We start from the raw sequence: 20,112 nt of genomic DNA, 5'->3' as shown, positions 1-20,112 counted from the left end.
CTGTGCCTAGACATACATCAAGGAATGCCCACATAACTGGTTTGTTCGGAATTTTCATCCCTTTGGGGAATGAGTGGTGAGGTCCTGGCAGCTACCTCAGATGAGTTAAATGAAGAGGGTTTAAGAAGGGGCCGTTTACAGAGGTGTAGCATCTAGAGGCTGACATCACCCGGGGGCTGCCACCACTGCCGGGCTGATGGGACCAGGGAGCAAGCTGTTCCTGGAATCCACAGGGAGTAGCTGAAGCTGAACATGGAGGTAGCCTTTGGCAGAGGACAGATGTCATTCCCCTAATCCTCTATGATTGTCTGCAGTGGTCTCCCACTGACCAAACACTATCTTACTGGCTCAGAGAAGCTGCAGGAAGGTGGCCGGAGACACCCGATGCAGCCCATCAACTCAACCTGGGTCAATGTCAGCTGCACACGTGGCCCCCGACAGGCATTCACTCAGCTCCTCTGCACCTGGGAGGGCCCCTTGCCAGCTGGCTAAGCAGGTTCCCAAATGGGGAGTAAAACGCTATGTCTCCTTTGCTCCTTTTGAGCGACAGCCTTGGGGTACACTCTGTTGGTTTTTGGATGAGAAGCACCTCTTCCTACTCCATGAATATGGTCTCCGTGGTCTCTGTTGAGCCTCCTGAGGAGCCCCCTTTTGAGTGGTGGGTGTGGTCAGGCTACTTTTCACCCCCCAAATCCCACCCAGAGTAAACTGATGCCAAGGTCAGTGGGTTCTCAGGACTTGGCTGAAGTTTTCCTTGTACCCGATTGTCCCCCAGACCAGTTCCTTTGATCACCTGGTGCCACTGCAGAGAAGCTGGCAGCCCCAGTGTACAGAGCTGGCTCTCACTGGACGTGCCCTCGGGGTCGAGCCTGGCCAGATTTCATTGCCACCCTGGGTCTCTTGCAGATCTGGTTCCTGCTTTCCTCAGGCGCTGACCCTAATTGCCTCACTGGCTCTGCTCCTCTGTTTGTGTCAGAATGTCTGAGGAAGGAAGCAAAAATGACACACATTTTAGGCCATTTGATTGCCACAGCCTGTGGTGGGTCTTACGGTCCTGGAGTGGCTGTAGGGCTGGTGGGGGATGTCTATTCACTGCTCACTCCTCCATGTTATTCAGGTTTCCTTGAAAAGGCCACCTCTTCTGAGAGGCCCTCCTAGATTGCCCCATCCAGAACAGCCCCTTGGTCATTTTCTACCACACCTCAGTTTGCCCCTTTTCTTTATTGCCACCCCCCTATCTGACTTGGTCTTATTTCCTGTTGGCTTCCCCCATCAGACATGAGCACTGGAATCCAGAAGCTTCCTTCTGCCTTCTTCTTCCCAGGCCTCAGGTCCAAGCACTGACTGAGTCTGGTACAGAGTAGGTGCCCAAGCACAGTTTGTTGCTGAGGCACGAGCAACCTGGGATATACATACCTGCCTCTTCATTTTACCAAGGAGGACAGGAGGCTCAGAGAGGACAAGCGATTTTCCCAAGGTCACATGACAAGTGGCAGAGCTGGGATTTGAACTCCGATGCGAACACTGGCCTGCAGTGATCACATCATTGTGGATGAAATGAGACATTCACATGGACTACCAAGTCTGGTGGAGGAAAAAGGGACAGCATGGCTCTTCTCTCAAGGGGAGCAAAGGCCTCCGCCCTTGCCACGACTGGCCTTTATTGGGTTTCTCGGCACATTACATGATGGTCCTCATTTACTATGTATAGGTTCGCTTTAGGAGGTTACCTTTTACCGGAAACAAAGGAGCCAGTGCCGCTAATCACATCACAGAAGAGAGATATTTGCAAACGAAAAGGGAAAAGTAGTTGAACAGGTTATACTCATCCTTGGAAGGTTTAGCACGGCTTTTAGGAAGTTACAGTAAGCACTTGCTGTTTCAATTCAGGGTGAGGGAGTTTTTTAGCAAAAGCAAGACTCAAAGTGGCCTAGGCACATTGCAGGTCTGATTCCCCATGGGAGAACCTATCCGTGGGCATGGGTCCTGTGCATCTCTGAGTGGGAGCTGGGCCCACGCCATGCAGAATGGTTTCCTACAGAATTTTGTTTGCAGACTCTGAAACTTGTCCCTGTCGACCTAAGAAATGTCCAAACCTGTGGATAATTTTTTTTTTTCAGTTCATTTGAGCCAAACTGATGACAAGTGCTGGGACGCTCACTCTCAGTAGACTGAGAAATGCTCTGGAGAATGGCAGCTTTACAGCTTCTGCTATGCGTTACCGTCCAAGGCGGAGAAGTAAGGGGGGTTCAGGACATCCACTGGTGGTAGATCAAGGGGGCGGGAGGAAGCAAAGTCTGTAGGTCTCTGGGACTGGATAAGAAGTAAAACAGAGAGGTACACACGTTTTACACACTGGTGGGAACAGGACAGTTAATAATTAACATTTACAGCACGTGAGGTAGTATGGGGGAACGAGATGAGGAGAAGACAGCCAGGGCCTCTGTGGTCCGATGCTCTGGTGTGGCAGCTGTGCCCTGAGGGGTCTGGAAAAGGAGATTGCTCTGCCATCCCAAAGGCGTGTTATCCTGGATGCAAAAGGACAATAGACTGGCTCACCTGAAGTAAAGTTTGACCTCTGACGAGGAAGCTACGGGCCTAGGACATGCCTACAAACCAGGAACCCCCCCATATAGGCTGGGGACATTTCATCAGCCAGGCTTGTGTGATTTGGCAGCTGAGACCTTCACCACTAGGGATGCTGCAGCCTCCTCGTGCTCTGAGTCAAGTCCCCACCTGAGGCATCCTTTCCTCTTCTATCATCTGACCCAGGAATGGCGGGGTGGAGAGGCGCCCTGGACGAGTAGACGCTGGCCTCTTGATGGCTGAGGAGCCCTGCTGGAGTCTGAGCCCTCGGTCATGGCTACTGAAAATTCAACCCTGGCTTATAGCTGCCATTTGAGGCCAGGTTCTGCTACCCGCCTTGGCCTTGCCAAGGATTCACTGCGTGACTTCATGGGTTAGTGCTCTCAGCCCCAGTGTCAAAGGAACAGAGCCAACTGGCTTTTGGCGCAGCCTGAGTGTCCCATTCCAAGCCTGTCCCTGGAGGCCCTCCCTCTTTATTCTGGTCTTTGTTCACCCTGACCCCTGGCCTAAGGTAGGACCCCTCCCACAGGCACATCACTGATCACCGTCTGATACTTCTGATCATTCATTCAATCATTACCCATCACTCCACAAGATGTGAGCCCCTGGACAGCAGGGGTGATGTCTGCTGTGCTCAGTGCTGCACCCCCAGTGCCCAGAATAGTGCCCAGCACATAATAGATGTTCAAGAAACACATGGTTACGTAAACAGCCCCAGGAAGTATAGATTCCCGCCCCCCTTATTGTATAACTGAAAAAATAAAATAACTCATTCTGTGAATCAGAAAGGCGAAGGTGCTCCTTCCCTGCTTCCCTCACAGAATCTGGACTTGGGGGCTTTAAAGCCACATGTCGTAAAAATTGAACGAGTGTTCACCACGCCCCAGTGGTGGTGCAGTTTTCGGTCAGTATTTCTGGCCCAGGGTGCTACATTCTGTACTCCCTGCAAGCCCTCTGCTGAGACTGGTGTCGGAAGACTGAGGACCACCCTTTGTGTAGAGCGTCTTAGAGCTCGTGGTTGCAAAGCTCACTTTATTCCCCAGGTATTTAATGAACCCCTACTATGTGCCAGGCTTTGCTGTCATATTGACCAAATTTGCTGTGAGGCTGGAGTAAGTTGCTTCACTTCCAAATCTCTGCTTCCTTTTCTGTAAAAAGGGGCTCCTGAGGATGCCACTGCCAGGCTGTGGGATGGTCACACACCAGCAGGAACCACCACAACAGCAACAACATCAGCCACTGCAGTGATGACTGGCACCTCCCAAGTCCTCCCTCTCGAGCGCCTCATAGACATTGTCTGTTTTAATGACCCCTGCCGTCTTGGAGGGGGTGCTATGAAATGCCCACTGGTTCAGGGCACCCAGTATAAGGCCTTGTGTACAGTCTGGCTCCACCAGCTGTGTGACTTTGGACATGTCATTCAAATGGAATTCAGCCTCAGTTTCCTTACCTGTAAAATGAAAAAAAAAAAAAGGCTAATATATCTGAAGGGCTTAAAATAGATTCAGTGGCTTATGTTGTCAAATGTTCAATAGATTTGCAGTGAACTGGGCCCTCTGGGCACTGGGGGTCCTTTCTCCCACATGTCCAGGCCTCTGTCTGGTGTATCATACCCTGGCCTTGCTCCTGACCCTCTTGTGGATGGACCTGCCAGCAGGTGCATTCTGCCCCTGCTGAGTGGAGGAGATTCTGGGAGGAAGGTGCACCCACCTCACTGAGGACTCTAGGACCAACCACCTGAATCCCCCAACTAGTGGGAGGGGAGAGGGATGGTTGGAGTCTCCCCAACATTCTACCAGTGTCAGGGGACCTGTCCTTTCCCTGCTCTTCTGCTCACAGGTCTACCAGGACCTCCATCCTTCAAGCCCCTTCACCTGAGGTCACTCCCCAGGCCAATTCTGAGCAATTCTAGTCAAGGGATGGCCAGGAGTGGAGCGCTGGGTCCACTGAGAGGATATCTCCCCTTTGGGGTCACCATATTGTCTGAAATTTACCACTGTGAATGTTCCTGGATTAATAGGGCACAGGCCCTCTGCACGGGGGCGGCGCGGCATGGCAGAGGAAAAGGCTTGGATGGGGAGTATGACCAACCCTGGTTCCTTCCAGCCCTGCAATGCAGGCTAGAGTCCTGCCCTCTCTGAGCTTCAGTTTGCTCATATGTTAAGTAGGTGTCCTCCCTCCTGGGATACCGTCACCTGGGTCTCTCTGTGTGATTCCCCAGGATGCAGGCCCAGAGAGCAGAGGGCAGCAGGAGGCATCACCTTGTAGGCAGAACAGCTAGCACATAGTAGGTTTACTGCATGGGGTATACCTGATGCATAAAAGTAGCATTTTTTATGGAGCACCCAGGACATAGTAGTTGTGCTTTATGTAGTATATCTGGTACTCAATAGGCAAGTTTCATGTAGAATGTCTGACATACAGTAGGCCTACTTTATAGAAGTACTTCACATAGAGTAGGTTTACTTTATGTAGAGCACCTGACACATCATAGGTGTGCTTTATAGAGTTCCTGGCACTTCGTAGGCATGCCTTATGGAGGGTACCCAGCATTCAGTAGACATGTTTTATGTGCAACACCCAGCATACAGTAGACAGTATTTATTAGAGTACTTGACACACAGCAGATACACTTTATATAACAGACCTGGCACACAGTAGGTACACTTTATGTATGCAGCTGATACAGAGTAGGCATACTTTTTGAATTACCCAGTACACAGTAGGCACAGTCTGTGGAGAGTACTTGGCACACAGATGTGCTTTATACAGTGTACCCGGCACACAGTAGGCATGTTTGATATAGTGTGCCCAACACATAGTAGGCACACTGTACATACAGTCATCTGTGCAAAGGAGGTCTACTGTATATGGAGTACTGGCACACAGCAGCACAAGTACTAGCTGCCAGCTCTTTCCCTTCACTCCATCTCTTTGGGGAGCTCCTGGCACCTTCTTTCCCCTTCCTGTGTAACCTTCCTCTGTCTCCCTCTCAACATGTCCTTCAACATCCCAGATGGAAGGCTGATCCCAGAGGGGCTGGCCCGGCGGCAGTCAGAGCAAGGGCAGGCTAAACTGATTCCGGGCCTCCCAGCTCTGCCTCCCCTGTCTGGGCCCCTCAGACCCACCCGCTGGCCTCCGGGTGCTCTCTTCCCACAGGGCCCTTCCTCCCCTGAGTCCCATGGGAAAGTTCCTGGTCCGGTCCTAGCAGGCAGGTCTCACCTCAGGCCCTGGACTGTTTGGAGGTAGGACCTTAACGCCTGCCAGGCTGTGCACCTGGAGGCCAGAGGCTGTAACCTCTGAGTTTCCCAGGTTTGAGCCAAGAAACTGAATGACACACTGGGCCCAGCTCTGAGAGAGGACCTGGGGGATGCTGGGGACAAGGCTCACCTGGCAACTGAACAATCAAGTTGAAGCTTTGACCTGCCACACCCTGGTCTTGGGAGAGAGAAGACAGTAAACTTGGGGGCCCAGAGTCATCTTTGACTACCTCCCAACTTGCCCCCATCCCACTGTGGGGTGCTGAGTCCTGAGGATCCAGTGTCCACACTGTGTGACCCCGAGCTAGGCCTAGGCCCATGTAGACAACATGGTAGCCCCGCCCCCCACCCTGCCCATATTTGCATCAGTGCCAGCAGAGTGGAGGAAAGCCAGTGTTTGGGGATTGGCTGGCTTAGTTCAGCCCCTGTCCACTCCGCCTAGGTTGGAAACCAGGGGCAAAGGCTGCCCTAGGTGCTGTGCTGAGACAGGAAGTCCTGTGGGACTAGCGGCTCCAGGCAGAAGGTGCCAATCCCGGGGTGAGGGAGCTGGGGGTCCTGGCCCAGGGTGGGGAGAGGTGTTGCTCAAGGCAGGAGTGGCTGCAGGGAGTGCACTGGCCTGGGACTTGAGGGGAATACAGTGGGCCATGTAACCTGGTTCTCTTTCTCTCTGTGTCTCTCTGTCTCTGTCTCTTCCTCTGCATTTCTCTGGGTCTCCCCTCTCCCCCGACCCCCATTCACCCACCTCCGAGCCCTCCCTGCCCTGTCCCCAGCACTCACCTGCCCCTCTGTGTCCCTGTCCCTCACACCCTCTGCCCTCTCCCTCTGTCTGTGAGCTGGTCTCTGCCTCTGAGCTCACCTATTACTGCCTCCCCCCCACACCTGACCCTGCTCTTGGCCTCAGGAACACCCCCTTTGTCTGCCCTGCAGGATGCTACAGCTGAGTCTGTCCTGGCTGGGATTGGGGCCACTGGCAGCCTCCCCATGGCTACTCCTGCTGGTGCTGGGGGCCTCCTGGCTCCTGGCCCGAGTCCTGGCCTGGACCTACACCTTCTATGACACCTGCCGCCGCCTCCGATGTTTCCCAGAGCCCCCAAAGAGGAGCTGGTTGTTGGGTCACCTGGGCCTGGTGAGTGTGGGCAGCAGAATTTGTGCTGGGCATCAGAGTGGGCTTCCTGAGGGATTAGGAATGGGGCTCAGGTGCTGGCCTGAGATCTAGGGCAGCAGAGAAGCAAGGGGAGTCAAGAGGAGCCTGTTTACTCACTTCTCCATCTGCCATCCCCGGCCTTTCCCACATCCTTGTCCCCACCCTTTGCCTGCTTTGGGTCCATCTCCTGCCTGTCTTCCCCATGTTAGTGCACTCCGAGGGGTTCCAAGGGTGGGTTGCACAGAGCAGGTCCCCCTAGCATGTGGACCCAGTGTCCACAGCTAGCCTTGAGCCCACCTCAGGGCCAATCTCCAAGTTTTGCTTTCTGTGACTGGTCCATTTTCCTGTGTCTGTTCACCCCCACCCCCAAGGACTCATCTCCCCCTCCCCTCCCCTTCCTGGCACACCTTCCTCTTGTCTTACACTTCCCTTCTAAGATGTCTCAACGGGCCTGTTGCACAGCCTGGTTAGTTGGCCTCTCACATCTCTTTTCGGAAGCCCTCTTCAACCCCTCACCCACACCCCAGGCTTGGACCTTTGACTGGGTCCTGCTCCTTCTTAATTACACAGTTAATTGTTTAATTACTTATTATCTGGCTCTCCAACTTGATGGTTGCTCTGGGGAGAAGACGCTGTATCAGTAGTTCCCAGCCCAGAGGCTGGCATACATCAGAGACTTCATTTGAGCCCTTATGTGATAACTTTGAGGTCCCCTCCCTTGATCAAGGTCAAAAGGATGAATGTCCACCCTCAGACCAGCTTTCCTTTCCTGCCTGGGATTAGAACTACAGCTTGGGGAAGGAGTTCCTGTGATTTTACTACTCGTTATGGCCTAGGTCACAATGGGACATTCCCAAGCTCAGTGTGAATGTGCCTGAGATTCTGGGCCTTGGAATGGAAGTTACGGCCATTCTGGCGCCCCCTGTGTAGGCTTGACCACGGGAGCTGGCCTAGTCCACTCTTTCTCCTCCAGCTCTTCTGCTGTGTGACCTCAGCTGAGTCACTCTTTCTCTTCGAACCAGTTACATCAAGGGCTTGTAATCTTCCCCTCATGTTCCTTAGGCCCGAAGGAGCAGATCACTAGGGTGACAACAACTTATGCTCTCCTGCCTGGAGCATCGGGGGTCTTTGTCAGGCTCTGATGGGGCATCTTGAGGTACTGGAGAGGACGCTACACCAGCAGGTGATCCATCTTCCTCCTCCACCGGGGAGATGTGGCCTCAGTTTCTTCATTTCCGAATAGCATGAGTGGTGGGTGTGTCCATAGGCCGAGGAGAGAGATAGCTAGAGAGACAGAAAGGATAAACTTTGATACATAGACAGATAGGTGGGTAGGCAGGACCCACTATTAGGAAGGTAGACAGACTGACAGACGTGGTGCATTATGATACAAGATAGACAGAGAGGACACATTGGCTGGCAGAAGGTGCTCACAGGTGGGAGCCACCCTTCTGATCACTGGGCAGAGTTCACATCTGTCCTTTGGGGTTTGCTGGGGCTGGAGGGTCCCGGGTCTGCAGACCTTCACCATTTGAGAAACTGAAGGCCGTGTGGACCAGCTAGGACATGAAAGGTTATGGGACCCAGACTCAGGGACAAATCCTGAGGCCACTGCACTGCCCACAAACCTCCCCCAGAGGACCTTCCCTGTGGTCCCCAGCCCCAGGCCTGCAACCACACCCAGGACAAGAAAAATGCATCTTCTGAGCCAAGGTTGGCCTCTTGGGCAGAGAGCAGGTCTTCTTGCTGAGTCCTGGGGTGCACCCTGAGGATGTGGGGAGGCCTCTAGGACCCACCTGCGCTGAGAGAGAAAAAGCGGAAGAGGCAGATCTTCTTCAGCCACACAAAATCCAGACATGCTGCCTGCTACGGAGGCCACAGGGCTCCTTTGGAGGAGTGACAGCCCTGCTTCTCTTTCAGGTCCCCCACAATGAACAGGGCATGAGGGATGTTACTTGACTGCTCACCACCTACTCCCAGGGACTTAGATATGGCAGGGCCCCATCTAACCTCTCACCCTTTCTGCCACCCAGACAGGATCCAGGCTGTCAGCACCTCAGGTACTGACAGAGCTCGTGGTGGTGGGTGCTGTGGCACATCTGAGGCTTCTAGCTCCTCCATGCCATGCTTCTGTGTGGCCTGGCAGGACCTGGCCCTCTTCCTCTCTCTTAGCATCTTCCTCTTTTCTCCCTGTATTCAATCCCGCATCTCACTTCCTCCTCCCTCCAACGCCGTCTGCTTTCTGCTTTGGTGTCCTGGGCACCGCTGGGACCCCAAAAGGCTTCAATCCAAGATTCTGTTCTGGAGGAGCTCCCAGTCTTGAGGAGGCACATAGGGACAGGGGGACCCCTGAACTGGGGTGGTCAGGAGGTGGCCAGAGGCAGGCTGTGGCAGCCTGGAAGGCCTCCTGCAGGAGCAGTTCCTGGAACTGGGTCTGGAACAATGAGTAGAGATTTTTTGAAGCAGAGGGTAGATGAAGCAGCAGACATTGCTGGCACCCCAGGCCTCCACATCCCAGATCTGCCCCTTCTCCCCTCCCCCAGGGCCCAGAGCAACGAGGGCTTGCTCTTTCTGTGATGTCCACCTCTGGCGGGTCTGTTCATTCTGCCCTACCCTGCGGCTCCTGCACTTCAAATTGATTGCCCTCTGGCTGGAGGCCCTGGGAAGGTCTCCAAGGAAAATCGACCCCAGCTTTTTGCTCTCTGCCTTTCTCACCCCCACATAGCTCAGGCTGAGTAGGAAAAAGGCAGCATTGGACAGAGAGCTTGGCTCTGAACCGAAGTTCTGGGTGACTCTGGGTTCTCCTTGATTGCTGAGGTCTCTTTCAGTTCTGAATGGTGGAAACTCAAACCTGAGTGGTCTAAGCAAAGAAAGGGAATCGATCCACTGTCAAGTCCATGGACAATGCCTTCAGGCACAGCTGGGTCCAGGGGTCAAACAATGTTATCAGGACTCTGTCTTAATTTTTTTTTAGTTGTTTTCCTCTGTGATCTCTTCACTCTCACGCTGGTGAAGGTGAATCCCAGAAGCTCAACCCCCATGGAAAAGTGAGCTTGTTCCTGACAGTTCCAGGCAAAGTTGCAAGATTTACTTTAATTGGCCTGGCTTAGGCCACTTCCTCCTCCAGTTACTGCCACTCTGACTGCCCAGTCCAGGCAGGCATAGGGTTCTCAGAGTTATTGTCTTGAAGTTCAGAGGAGTTCTATAGTTGAGAACTCAGGACCTGGATGCAGACAGACCTGGGCTCAGGTCTCAGGCATGCCACCCACTGTCTGGGAGACTGTGGGCAAGTGTCTTCATTGTTCCAAACCTCAGTTTCCTTATCTGGAAAATGGGAACAAAAGAGGAGTCAGGTGAATGTGGTGTTTGGAATCCAAATGAGAAAAGACCCTGATTGTCTCTGTGTAAGGGAGTTGGCGGGGGGACCCCAGGAACAGGATGACCTGCAGGATAAGATTCCTGGGGCTCAGGTCTGGGTCTCTGTCCTGAGCGGTCTTCCCTTTGGCCACCCAGAGGAGTGTGAATTGGTTCCTTTTTTCCTCTCCAGATTCGGAGCTCGGAGGAAGGTCTCCTGTACACACAGGGCCTGGCAAGCACCTATGGGGATGTGTGCTGCTGGTGGGTGGGGCCCTGGCACGCCGTCGTCCGTATCTTCCATCCCACCTGCATCAAACCTGTGCTCTTTGCTCCAGGTAGACATCCCTCTGGCCACAGCTTGCTCACTGCTGAGATCTCTGTGCTGCCTCCAGCTGGGCAGGTGACCTGGGTGCAGGCAGGAGAGGCTGTGACTAAGATGCTGCTGCCTCTGTCTTGCCGGGACCCCCACCTCCCGCCCTCTAGTCATGTCTGCTCACGCTGAGGGTGTGTCTGTGTGGTGCCTTCTCTTTGGCCATGCCTGGCCACATTTGTGTTTCCCCCTGTGCCCTAGTTGTATCTGATACTTGTTTACACCTGGGATTGAACAGAGACAGCCTCAGTTGTGTCTGGGGCTCAGCTGTGGCCAGGGACACTAGAGGCCTGTTGGAGACTGTGTGCTGCTTGTCTGAGATGCCTTTTGAGATTGTCCGGTCATGCCTGGGCCATGTTCTTGTTTTGTCCCTCTAAGACATGTCTGAGACCTTATGTGAGTCTTGTTCAAGGCAGGTCATAGGGTATGTCTGGGTCACGCCTGGTCCACATTTGTGACATTAATGGGACCACTTTTAAGTCCTATCTGGGTCTCATCTGTGGCACACATTGAGGTCATGTCAGATTGTCTTTGTATCCATGTCGGAATATGTTGCATCAGGTCAGGGTCACCATGCATGTTTGAGCCATGCATGACATGTCAATACATGTTGGGTCATGTCCGGGGTCCTGGGAGATTTCAAAGAGTGTGCTGAGGTAGATGGGGTTTCTGAGGCCCCTGTAAGGACACCTGGTAGAGCACGGGGTTGTGTTTGGGTGTGTAGAACATGTTGGATCATGTAGGAGCCATGTCAAGGTGTGCTGGGCATGTCGTGCCATGTTGGGGTGTTTCTAAGCACATAGACGTGTGTCTTTGGGCTCTGCCTTGCTCTGCTCTGTGTCATGGCCCTCACCTCCCCCTTCCTCACTGTTTCCTCTGCGTTTGTCCCATTCTGCTATGCTGGGTGCCTCCTCCCCGCTGCAAGAGTCCCTCTCCTCCCCCTCTGCATGGCCCCTGATGGTCTTCATTCATGTCAGCTGCCATCGCACCCAAGGATATGGTCTTCTACAGATTCCTGAAGGCTTGGCTGGGTGAGTAACTGAGGGGGATGGGGACCCTTGGGGGGCCAGGAGAAGATGCTGCCCCTGCCCACTCCCTGTGGCTGCCTGTACTAGGAGATGGGCTTTTGCTGAGTGCTGGTGACAAGTGGAGCCGCCACCGCCGTCTGCTGACACCCGCCTTCCACTTTAACATCCTGAAGCCCTATGTGAAGATTTTCAGCAAGAGTGCAGACATCATGCACGTGAGTCTCTTGAATTCAGGGTCCCAGCTGTAGCCTCAGGGATAACGGGGACTCAGAGGCATCTTGTCTGGAATTCTTGCTCTTCTGGTTGGTTTCTGAGCCATTGCTCTTCCTTTCTGAGCCTCAGTTTCCTCAGCAGTAAAATTGGAATAACAGCTGTCATTTTGTAGTGTGGTCAGGATGACTTCATGGAGCTATGTCCCTGATACATAGTCGGTGTTCGGAAGGCATTCATTTCTGTTTCCCTCACAGAAGCCTTGGAGTCCTGAGACATGCTCGATGATAATGATGAATGCTACACGGTAGTTACTGCTGAGTAACAAACCATTTGAAAACAGTAGGGGCTTATTATTGTCAACAAGTCTGTGAGTCAGTTGGCTGGGTCCTCTGCATGTGGATGAGGTTATTCATGTACTTGTGATCAGCTGTGGGTAGCTTTGCTGATCTGGGCTCAGTCCTTTCACACGATTAGGCCTCAGCTGGCTTGACCTAGGATGGTCTCAGCTGGCACAGCTGCACTTTGTTCATGAGAGTCTCCCTCTCTTTCCTTCTTGGATGTCTCAGTCTGTTCACATGGTGGAGGCAGGGTTCCTAGAGACTGAGAGGAGGCTGCAGTGCCTCCTGAGATCTAGGCTCAGGGTGGGTCATCACCTCCCTATTCTCACCACTGTCTATTGGCCAAAGCAAGTCAAAAGGCCAGCACAGAAAGGGTAGTGCAATAGGCTCCAACTCCTAGCGGAGTTGATGAAAACTCATGTTGCAAAGCATGGGGATTTAGAAAGGGAAGTGAGGAATTGGAGGTAAGGTTTTGTGAAGTGCCTGGGATTTTTCCCAGCACTTCACAAAACCTTTTCACTTGCAAGCTGACAAGTGAGCTTGTTACTGCTTTGTGGATTCTGCTAGAAGACATGAGAGTTCTGGGTAAGAGACAAAGCACAGTTGATAACTCAGGACACAGTGAGCTGCATGTGCCTGTATGGGTTTACATTCTTTCTCCAAGTCACTAAATCTCAGGTGATGACACAGGTGGGCTTAAGTGGATGCCTGCTCGTGCAGTATATTGCATTATGGGGGGGGGGGCACCAAGTTCAGGCTCTCTAACTTTTATAGCAATTGGAAGAAAGCCTGATATTTGTCCAGGGGAAGATATTATCTCATCCTTCAAGGCTTTTGACAGCAAACACAACTCTGAGAGATGGCCCAGGTAAAGAACACCAGGACCATGCAGTTTTGGCATATTTATCAAGAATGTGCAGGGGTGCCAGGGACCACAAAAGGTTAACTCTCCCAACACAAGGAACATTTTCCTAGTCAATTTATAACAACAAATATGGTGAAAGCTTACATTCATTGAGTATATACTGTATGGCAGATATAATGTGCCAATTCCATTACATACTTTGTCTTTAATTTTTACCACTCTGCAAGGTGGAGATTCTTTTTTCCCTGTCACGGATGATTAAATCGAGTCTCATATTAGTTAGGAGGCTTACCCATGTTCACCCATCTAGCAAATGAGCTAATAAATGGATCTGGGGTTCCAACCTGGTTTATTTGACACCAAAGCAGGTCATCTTACTAGTACTCAAGATTTAATAGGTGGAGCCCAGAGGAGTGCAATGAGTTGACAAAGGGAACACGGAGCATAAGAAGCAGAGCTGAACCTTGGACCCAGGTCTCCTGACTCCCAGCCATGGGGTCTTCATGTCCTAAGAGTAACAGATTCCACTCCCACTCACACCTGGTCCTCCCTGGGGATGGGTGCCTGGGGCAGAGGACCAAGAGGCAGGGTCTGGGGGGGTCCATGTAGGTGGTTGGGCTGGGGGAAGGGCTCAGAGAAGGCCCCGTTCTGTCCCCTTCTCTGTCCAGGCCAAGTGGCAGTGCCTAGCCTCAGAAGGCAACACTCGTCTGGACATGTTTGAGCACATCAGCCTCATGACCCTGGACAGTCTGCAGAAATGTGTCTTCAGTTTTGACAGCAATTGCCAGGAGTGAGTCTCGGCCCAGAGCCTGGGAACATGAGCTACAACCCCAAGGGAGTAGATGGAGGGAGGACTGACCAGGGTAATCACAAGGGTGTTCCTGGAGGAGGTGGGTCAGAGCTGGACATTGAAGGGCAAGGATGGGGAAAGAGAAAGAGTGATCTCTCAGGTAGGAAGAAATGCTTGATAAGAGCCAGGAGACTAGAACGAGCAGAGTGTGTGTACCTGTGATGGGACATCTTGGAAATGAGGTGGGAGGGCTGGGCAGGGGCTGGATCTTAATGACATTCCAAAGACAGGCAAAGAGGTATGAACTTTATCCAGGGAGCCATGGCAGGTGTTCAAGCAGATGAGGGTTGTGGCCAAAACTGAGCTTGGACGTGTGACTCTAGAGAAGACTAACTGTTGTGTAGACATTGGAAAGGTATTGGCACTGAATGCAAGGAGACAAGTGAGGGGCTGGGCCCACTGACCAGTTAGGAGAGGACACAGTCTGAGCTGTGTGGAAAGTCTGGGACAGAGAGGGGCGGGTCTGGGTGGGAGACGGGGGAGAGGAGCATGCATCTGAGCCATCTCTGGGTGCCTGGGCCATGGAGGCAGCGCATGGGGATAGGATGCAGGGAGAGAAGAAAGTCCACAGGGCTGTGTCTCCTGGACTCTCCCCTCCATGTGTCTGTGGGGCCATCTGTTCCTGGACACTCCGTTTCCTAGTGGGAGGTCACTCTGGCTTCTGGTGGGAGGTCTACCGTGGGCTTCGGTGAGCTAACCTGTGGCTGCTCTACCTGCCCTCATCCTGCAGGAAGCCCAGTGAATACATTGCTGCCATCTTGGAGCTCAGTGCCCTGGTGACCAAACGGCATAATCAGCTCTTTCTGTACTTGGACTTCCTGTACCACCTCACCCCTGATGGACGGCGCTTCCGTCGGGCCTGCCGCCTGGTGCATGACTTCACAGACGCCATCATCCAGGAGAGGCGCCGCACCCTCCCTGATCAGGGTGTTGATGACTTTCTGGAAGCCAAGGCTACGACCAAGACCTTGGATTTCATCGATGTGCTCCTGCTGACCAAGGTGGGCATTTCTCGCATCTGAATTAAAGAGATAGAAGGGACCTTGATTTCAAATGTCAGATTATTTTAAAGATTTTATTTATTTATTTTTAGAGAAGGAGAAAGAAGGGAGAAAGAGAGGGAGAGAAACAATAATGTGTCAGAGAAACACTGATTACATGCCCCCAACTGGGGACTGGCCTGCAACCCAGGCATGTGCCTTCACTAGGAATCGAACCAGTCACCTCTTGTTTTGCAGGCCAGCACTCAGCCACTGAGCCACACCGGCCAAGGCTCAAATGTTGGACTGAAAAATGGATTTGACGCAGAGGGCACTGGGGAGCCATGGCGAGTGCTTGAGGAAGGGAGGGATGAGTCAGCAATAAGTTTTAGAGATGACTGTGTGCAGTGCAGTCTGTAGGGGGTTGCTCAGTCTGACACTGTGAAGGGCCTGAGACTTTTATCAGAACCGTGGATCAGAGCAGCCCATTCATTACTCATCACAGTAATGGTAGCCAGAGTAGGACTGTAGCTCTGGTTCCCTGTTCCCAAATTATTCTGAGGGCTGCACGATGCTTTTACCTGGATACACAGCACTGCTTGCATCTCAAGAGAGGTAGCTGCACAGTTTCAATATTGGAAGTTACATAAGTCAGCAGACCTATCTGTCCTTTCTTCCCTGTGGTGGGGAGGGAGGAAGGAAGAGGGGAAGAGAAAGAGATTGTTATTGCTTTGGAGCATAAACAAATCCTTTGGGGAGGCAAAGTCTACAGATTCTATAGATTTACAACCGATTTCTTACCTCCAGGGAAGATGGAGTCTCTGGATTTACCAGCCTCGAATATGAGCAACTGGTTCTGCAGCAACGCTCCATTTCTAACTTCCAAAGCAGTGTAATCATCTGTAACCCAGGTTGCCAGTAACTTTTTAAAATCAGAAATCCCTTAGCACATAGAGACATGAAAATGCTCATGGGCCATTGATTCCTCTCACTGGGAGGCAGTGAGGCCAAGGAGGAGGCCTGTGGGTTGAGGCCTCTGCTGACAGGGGGCGGGGAGGTCTAGGTGCCCAGTGAGGGCTCAGGTTTCTGAATGGATGATGGAGCTTTGGAGATTGTCTCAGGGGCCCTAGGAGCTGGTGTGATTTGGGGAGTCTTGCTTTCTCTGCAGGATGAAGATGGGAAGAGATTATCAGATGAGGACATCAGAGCTGAGGCTGATACCTTCATGTTTGAGGGTAAGGGTCTCAGTGTGGGACCACAGAGGGGTGGGTCTCACCTTCCCAGGGACTTGGCAGGTGGACCCTGGGCCGCCCCATGTTGCCCAATCTTACCCACCATCCCTGAAGGCCTTAACATAAGGGTGCTACCCACCTCTGGTGCAGAAGCAGCCCAGACACCTAAGCCTGTCTGCCTGCCTCTCAGGCCATGACACCACAGCCAGCGGCCTCTCCTGGGTCCTGTACAACCTTGCACGCCACCCAGGGTACCAGGATCGCTGCCGGCAGGAGGTGCAACAGCTCCTGGGGGACCGGGAGCCTAAGGAGATTGAGTGGTGAGTGAGGGTTCTCATGGCTCTTCCTGAGCCCCCACCACCCCCACACAGGCTGTGCTCCTGAAGTGGGGAAGAGGGAGGATCTTTGTTGTTGTTGATTCTGTCATTCTGTCATCCCATTTAGTGGGACTGGAAGCAGAGCGCAGAGGCAGGGTCTGGTATCCAGCTTGGATGGCAGGGGAAAGTGTGCCAGGTTTGGGGACAGAAAGATCTGGGCTTCTGAGAGAATTAGTGACAACATGTGAGGCCATATGATGTCACTTAGCACAAATTCAGTAAGTGAACTTTCCCTTGACATCCTTCCTTTCCTCTCTGAAATCACACTTTCCCCCAAATATCTTTATTCCTGGAATATTTGCTTGTGTCCTTCCTCCTAATCCCTGCCATATTGCTTATCCCAGTTTTCACAGAGGGGCACGTAGGGATTAAAGTCTCTCGACTCTTGTCCAGGAACACCTGAATCTTCATCCATCCAGCCCCTATTCAACAAATGCTGCCTTTCCATCTCCAATTTTGTGCCTCCTCTCATCCTTCCAAGGCCCATCCTGTGCCCTGGAGACCCAGGAAAGAGCCAGAGCAAGCCTTTGCCTTCCAGGAGCTCCCAGCCTGGTGGGGGAATAGTCCCCACTCAGGCCATTCCCAGTCCACATGGGCAGAACTGGGCTTGCAAGAAAGATGGGCAAGGCTGAGGGTGGAGAGGGTGTGTCAGCTGAGACCCTGAACGCTGATCAGTAGCTACTTGCCTGCATTCTGGGTGCACTTGGGTTAAAAAAAAAAAAAAAAAAAGACAGCCTGGGCCAAGTGAAGGAGTTGGGAGAGGGGGCAAAGGGAGAGAGAGAAGAGAAAGAAATGGGAGAGAGGAAGGGGGAGAGAGATGTGGAAGACTTTGAAAGCAATATTTATGGCTTCACTTTTAAGCCGAGGATGAAGAGGAACCACTGGGGCGTTTGAGCAGGAGGACGGGTCAGATCTGGTACCAGAGAGATCTTTCTGGGGCTAGTGTGGGGGACATGCTGGAGAGGACAAGCCACAGCCTGGGGGCCCAGGGAGGAGATTCTGAGGCCTGAGCGAGGCCAGGGCCTGAGGGATGGTGAGGAAGCATCAGGCTGGGCGAGCAACTAGGAAGGAATGTTCTCCCCTGGAGCCTTTGCCTAGTACAGCAGTCCTGTGAGGTGAGGGAAAATTTTAATGCTTTTTCCTCCAAGACTTCAAACACAATGATGCACTTAGTTAAAAAGAAGAGTACAAAAGACTTCATAATGAAAATAAACTTCCTTCTTAATTCCCACCCTCTGAGTAACTTCCATCAGTGCACACGCCTGCAAGTCTTTTCGGGGGTGGTGCTTTGTAACTTTCCAGTTTTGAACCAGTTAGTGATTAACCAGCTCTGAAAAATTTAAGTCACCACACAAAAAGAAGGGGATTAAAGAAAAAGCATTCAGCCCCCTTACTGGAGCTTCAATATTTATATAGCTTTTCCAGTGGATTCTCTTGTGTTTTTTTTCTGGGTATGAAATCACTACCTGCCAAAAAAGGCAGTTTATCCCCACATTTCCAATTACAGTACTCTCCATTTTTTCCCCTTGTCTAACTGCATTAACTACTATCTCTAGTGCCATGATGAATAAAATACCGGATCTGTTCCTGGTCACTTATTTGCCTTTTGATTTTGCTCTCTTGCCCTAAAGACTATTTTTATGTAAATTGGTAAACATTTTTATGGTTGTTGTTCATGTAATGTGTTTTGCTTAGAAGAGCTTCTAAAAATATCCAGCTAAATTTTCTCTAGTACTTCTGCGACAAAGATTTTCTTTTCTTTTTTTGTTTTAAACCACTCTGTGGAGGTATGATTGACATACAAAAAGCTGTACATATTTAATGTATGTACGAGTTTGGAGACATTTGACCCATCTGGAATTTATTTCGTTACAGACAGAGACCCTCATGGAGCTGGTGGGAGTGGGTCTCTGGTTTGCTCCCTGGATAACTGCTGGGCTGTTCCTTAGGGACGACCTGGCCCAGCTGCCCTTCCTGACCATGTGCATCAAGGAGAGTCTGCGCCTGCACCCCCCAGTCACACTCATCTCCCGCTGCTGTACCCAGGACATTATGCTCCCTGATGGCCGTGTCATCCCCAAAGGTGCTGGCGGTGGTAGGGGAAGGGGCCACCCCAGCAGAAAGAGAGGCGCGTCAGGCAGGGCGTTCCTCTTGACCTGACTGGCCGCTCCTCCCCCACAGGTGTTATCTGCCTTATCAGTGTTTTTGGAACCCATCATAACCCATCCGTGTGGCCAGACCCTGAGGTGCTGCCTCCCCCTTCCCTCATCCTTGTCCACTCCCCTCGGGGGATCGAGGGGAGGGAGCAGGGTTCTGACCTGGCAAATCAAACCCCCCTGCGCCCCATCACGCACACACCTCTGCTTCTCCAAGGCGGGCTGCCCCGGGAGACCTCACCCAGAGGCCCTGTCTTGGCCTCCCCCCAGGTCTATAACCCCTTCCGCTTCGACCCAGAAACCGCCCAGGAGAGGTCACCTCTGGCTTTTCTCCCCTTCTCAGCGGGGCCCAGGTGAGGACAGCAAGTATCTGAGGCAGGAAGGGGGTGATGGGGCAGGGATCTGGGACTGAGATCCCAGGCACCACAGCTGGGCCGGGATGGGGGAAAGTAGAAGAGTTGCGGCTCTCCTTCCATTCCCTCCTCCGGGGGTTATGGGTAAGGGTCTGGGAAATGGGGGTTGGGTGGGTCGAGGAGGGGCCCCCCCGATGGGCTCCGACCCCCTTCCCACTGTGTGCTGGTCTGAGTTGCGGGCTGGAGCCAGGAAATATCCCAGTCCACACGGGGGTGCCAGGCGCGGTCATCCCCCTGCGGGCGGGCGGGGGGGGGGGATGGAGTGCAGGGCCAGGTCCCGGGCCAAGTCGGAGCCCCCACGCCCTCCCTCGCGCCCGCAGGAACTGCATAGGGCAGACGTTCGCCATGGCCGAGATGAAGGTGGTGCTGGCGCTGACCCTGCTGCGCTTCCGCGTCCTGCCCGACGAGGCGGAGCCGCGCAGGAAGCCGGAGCTGATCCTGCGGGCAGAGGGCGGACTTTGGCTGCGGGTGCAGCCGCTGGGCGCGGGCTCTCAGTGACGCCACCACCCCACACACCTCCCCGTGCAGGGTCCCAGGAAAAAACTGTGCTGTCACCTCTGCCCCAGCCTCCCTGTGGCCCCCCAGGGCGTGGGCGTGGCCGGGTGGAGGGGACCCGGGTGTCTCTGAGCTCGAGACCCTGCCTGCCTCCCCTGCCCAGCACAGGGCCCCACGCTGATTGTGGGTTCTCCTAGGGCCCAAGCAGGCACTTTATAGTGCGGGTAATGGGAAACCATGGCAGGTGTCTGAGCAGGAGAGGGACCACAGCTGAAGATGGACTTGAGGGGCACAGATGAGGTCCCGAATCACTGAGAAGCCATGGAGACAGATTCATTCCTCTGAGGTGCTGATAGTTCCCAAAACAGAGTTTCTGGCCAGCCCAGAACACAGAGGAGACCTGGCATCCTTTCCAGGACTCTTAACTTCCCTTTCTTTAGTAAACAGC

The 20,112-nt window shown here is 52.9% G+C and overlaps 1 protein-coding gene across 6 annotated transcripts; it reads left to right on the top strand.

Annotated features, from left to right (window-relative positions):
- Positions 1 to 9: 9 nt before the first annotated feature.
- On the top strand, positions 10 to 19,684 carry LOC119046769 (cytochrome P450 4F3). Of its 6 annotated transcripts, XM_053668112.1 has the most exons (15): positions 10 to 658; positions 2,121 to 2,238; positions 2,773 to 2,959; positions 6,774 to 6,972; positions 10,538 to 10,682; positions 11,695 to 11,748; positions 11,833 to 11,960; positions 13,830 to 13,951; positions 14,742 to 15,012; positions 16,160 to 16,226; positions 16,414 to 16,543; positions 18,550 to 18,683; positions 18,782 to 18,846; positions 19,027 to 19,109; positions 19,490 to 19,684. In XM_053668112.1, exons 4-15 carry the CDS (start codon positions 6,775 to 6,777, stop codon positions 19,665 to 19,667), a joined length of 1,575 nt encoding a protein of 524 aa, XP_053524087.1. In that variant the 5' UTR covers positions 10 to 658; positions 2,121 to 2,238; positions 2,773 to 2,959; position 6,774; the 3' UTR covers positions 19,668 to 19,684. The 6 variants fall into 6 exon arrangements, with proteins under 6 accessions (XP_053524087.1, XP_053524088.1, XP_053524089.1 ...); XM_053668113.1 differs by lacking the exons at positions 10 to 658; positions 2,121 to 2,238 and having other exon boundaries at positions 2,632 to 2,959; XM_053668114.1 differs by lacking the exons at positions 10 to 658; positions 2,121 to 2,238; positions 2,773 to 2,959 and adding an exon at positions 6,288 to 6,383.
- Positions 19,685 to 20,112: the final 428 nt, after the last annotated feature.

This window comes from Artibeus jamaicensis, unplaced genomic scaffold (assembly GCF_021234435.1).
Source record: "Artibeus jamaicensis isolate MK-2021 breed Jamaican fruit bat unplaced genomic scaffold, CSHL_Jam_final contig_477, whole genome shotgun sequence".
Lineage (NCBI taxonomy): Eukaryota > Metazoa > Chordata > Mammalia > Chiroptera > Phyllostomidae > Artibeus > Artibeus jamaicensis.
The sequence above is the reverse complement of the archived record's forward strand: the minus strand, read 5'-3'. Positions and strand labels throughout refer to the sequence as shown.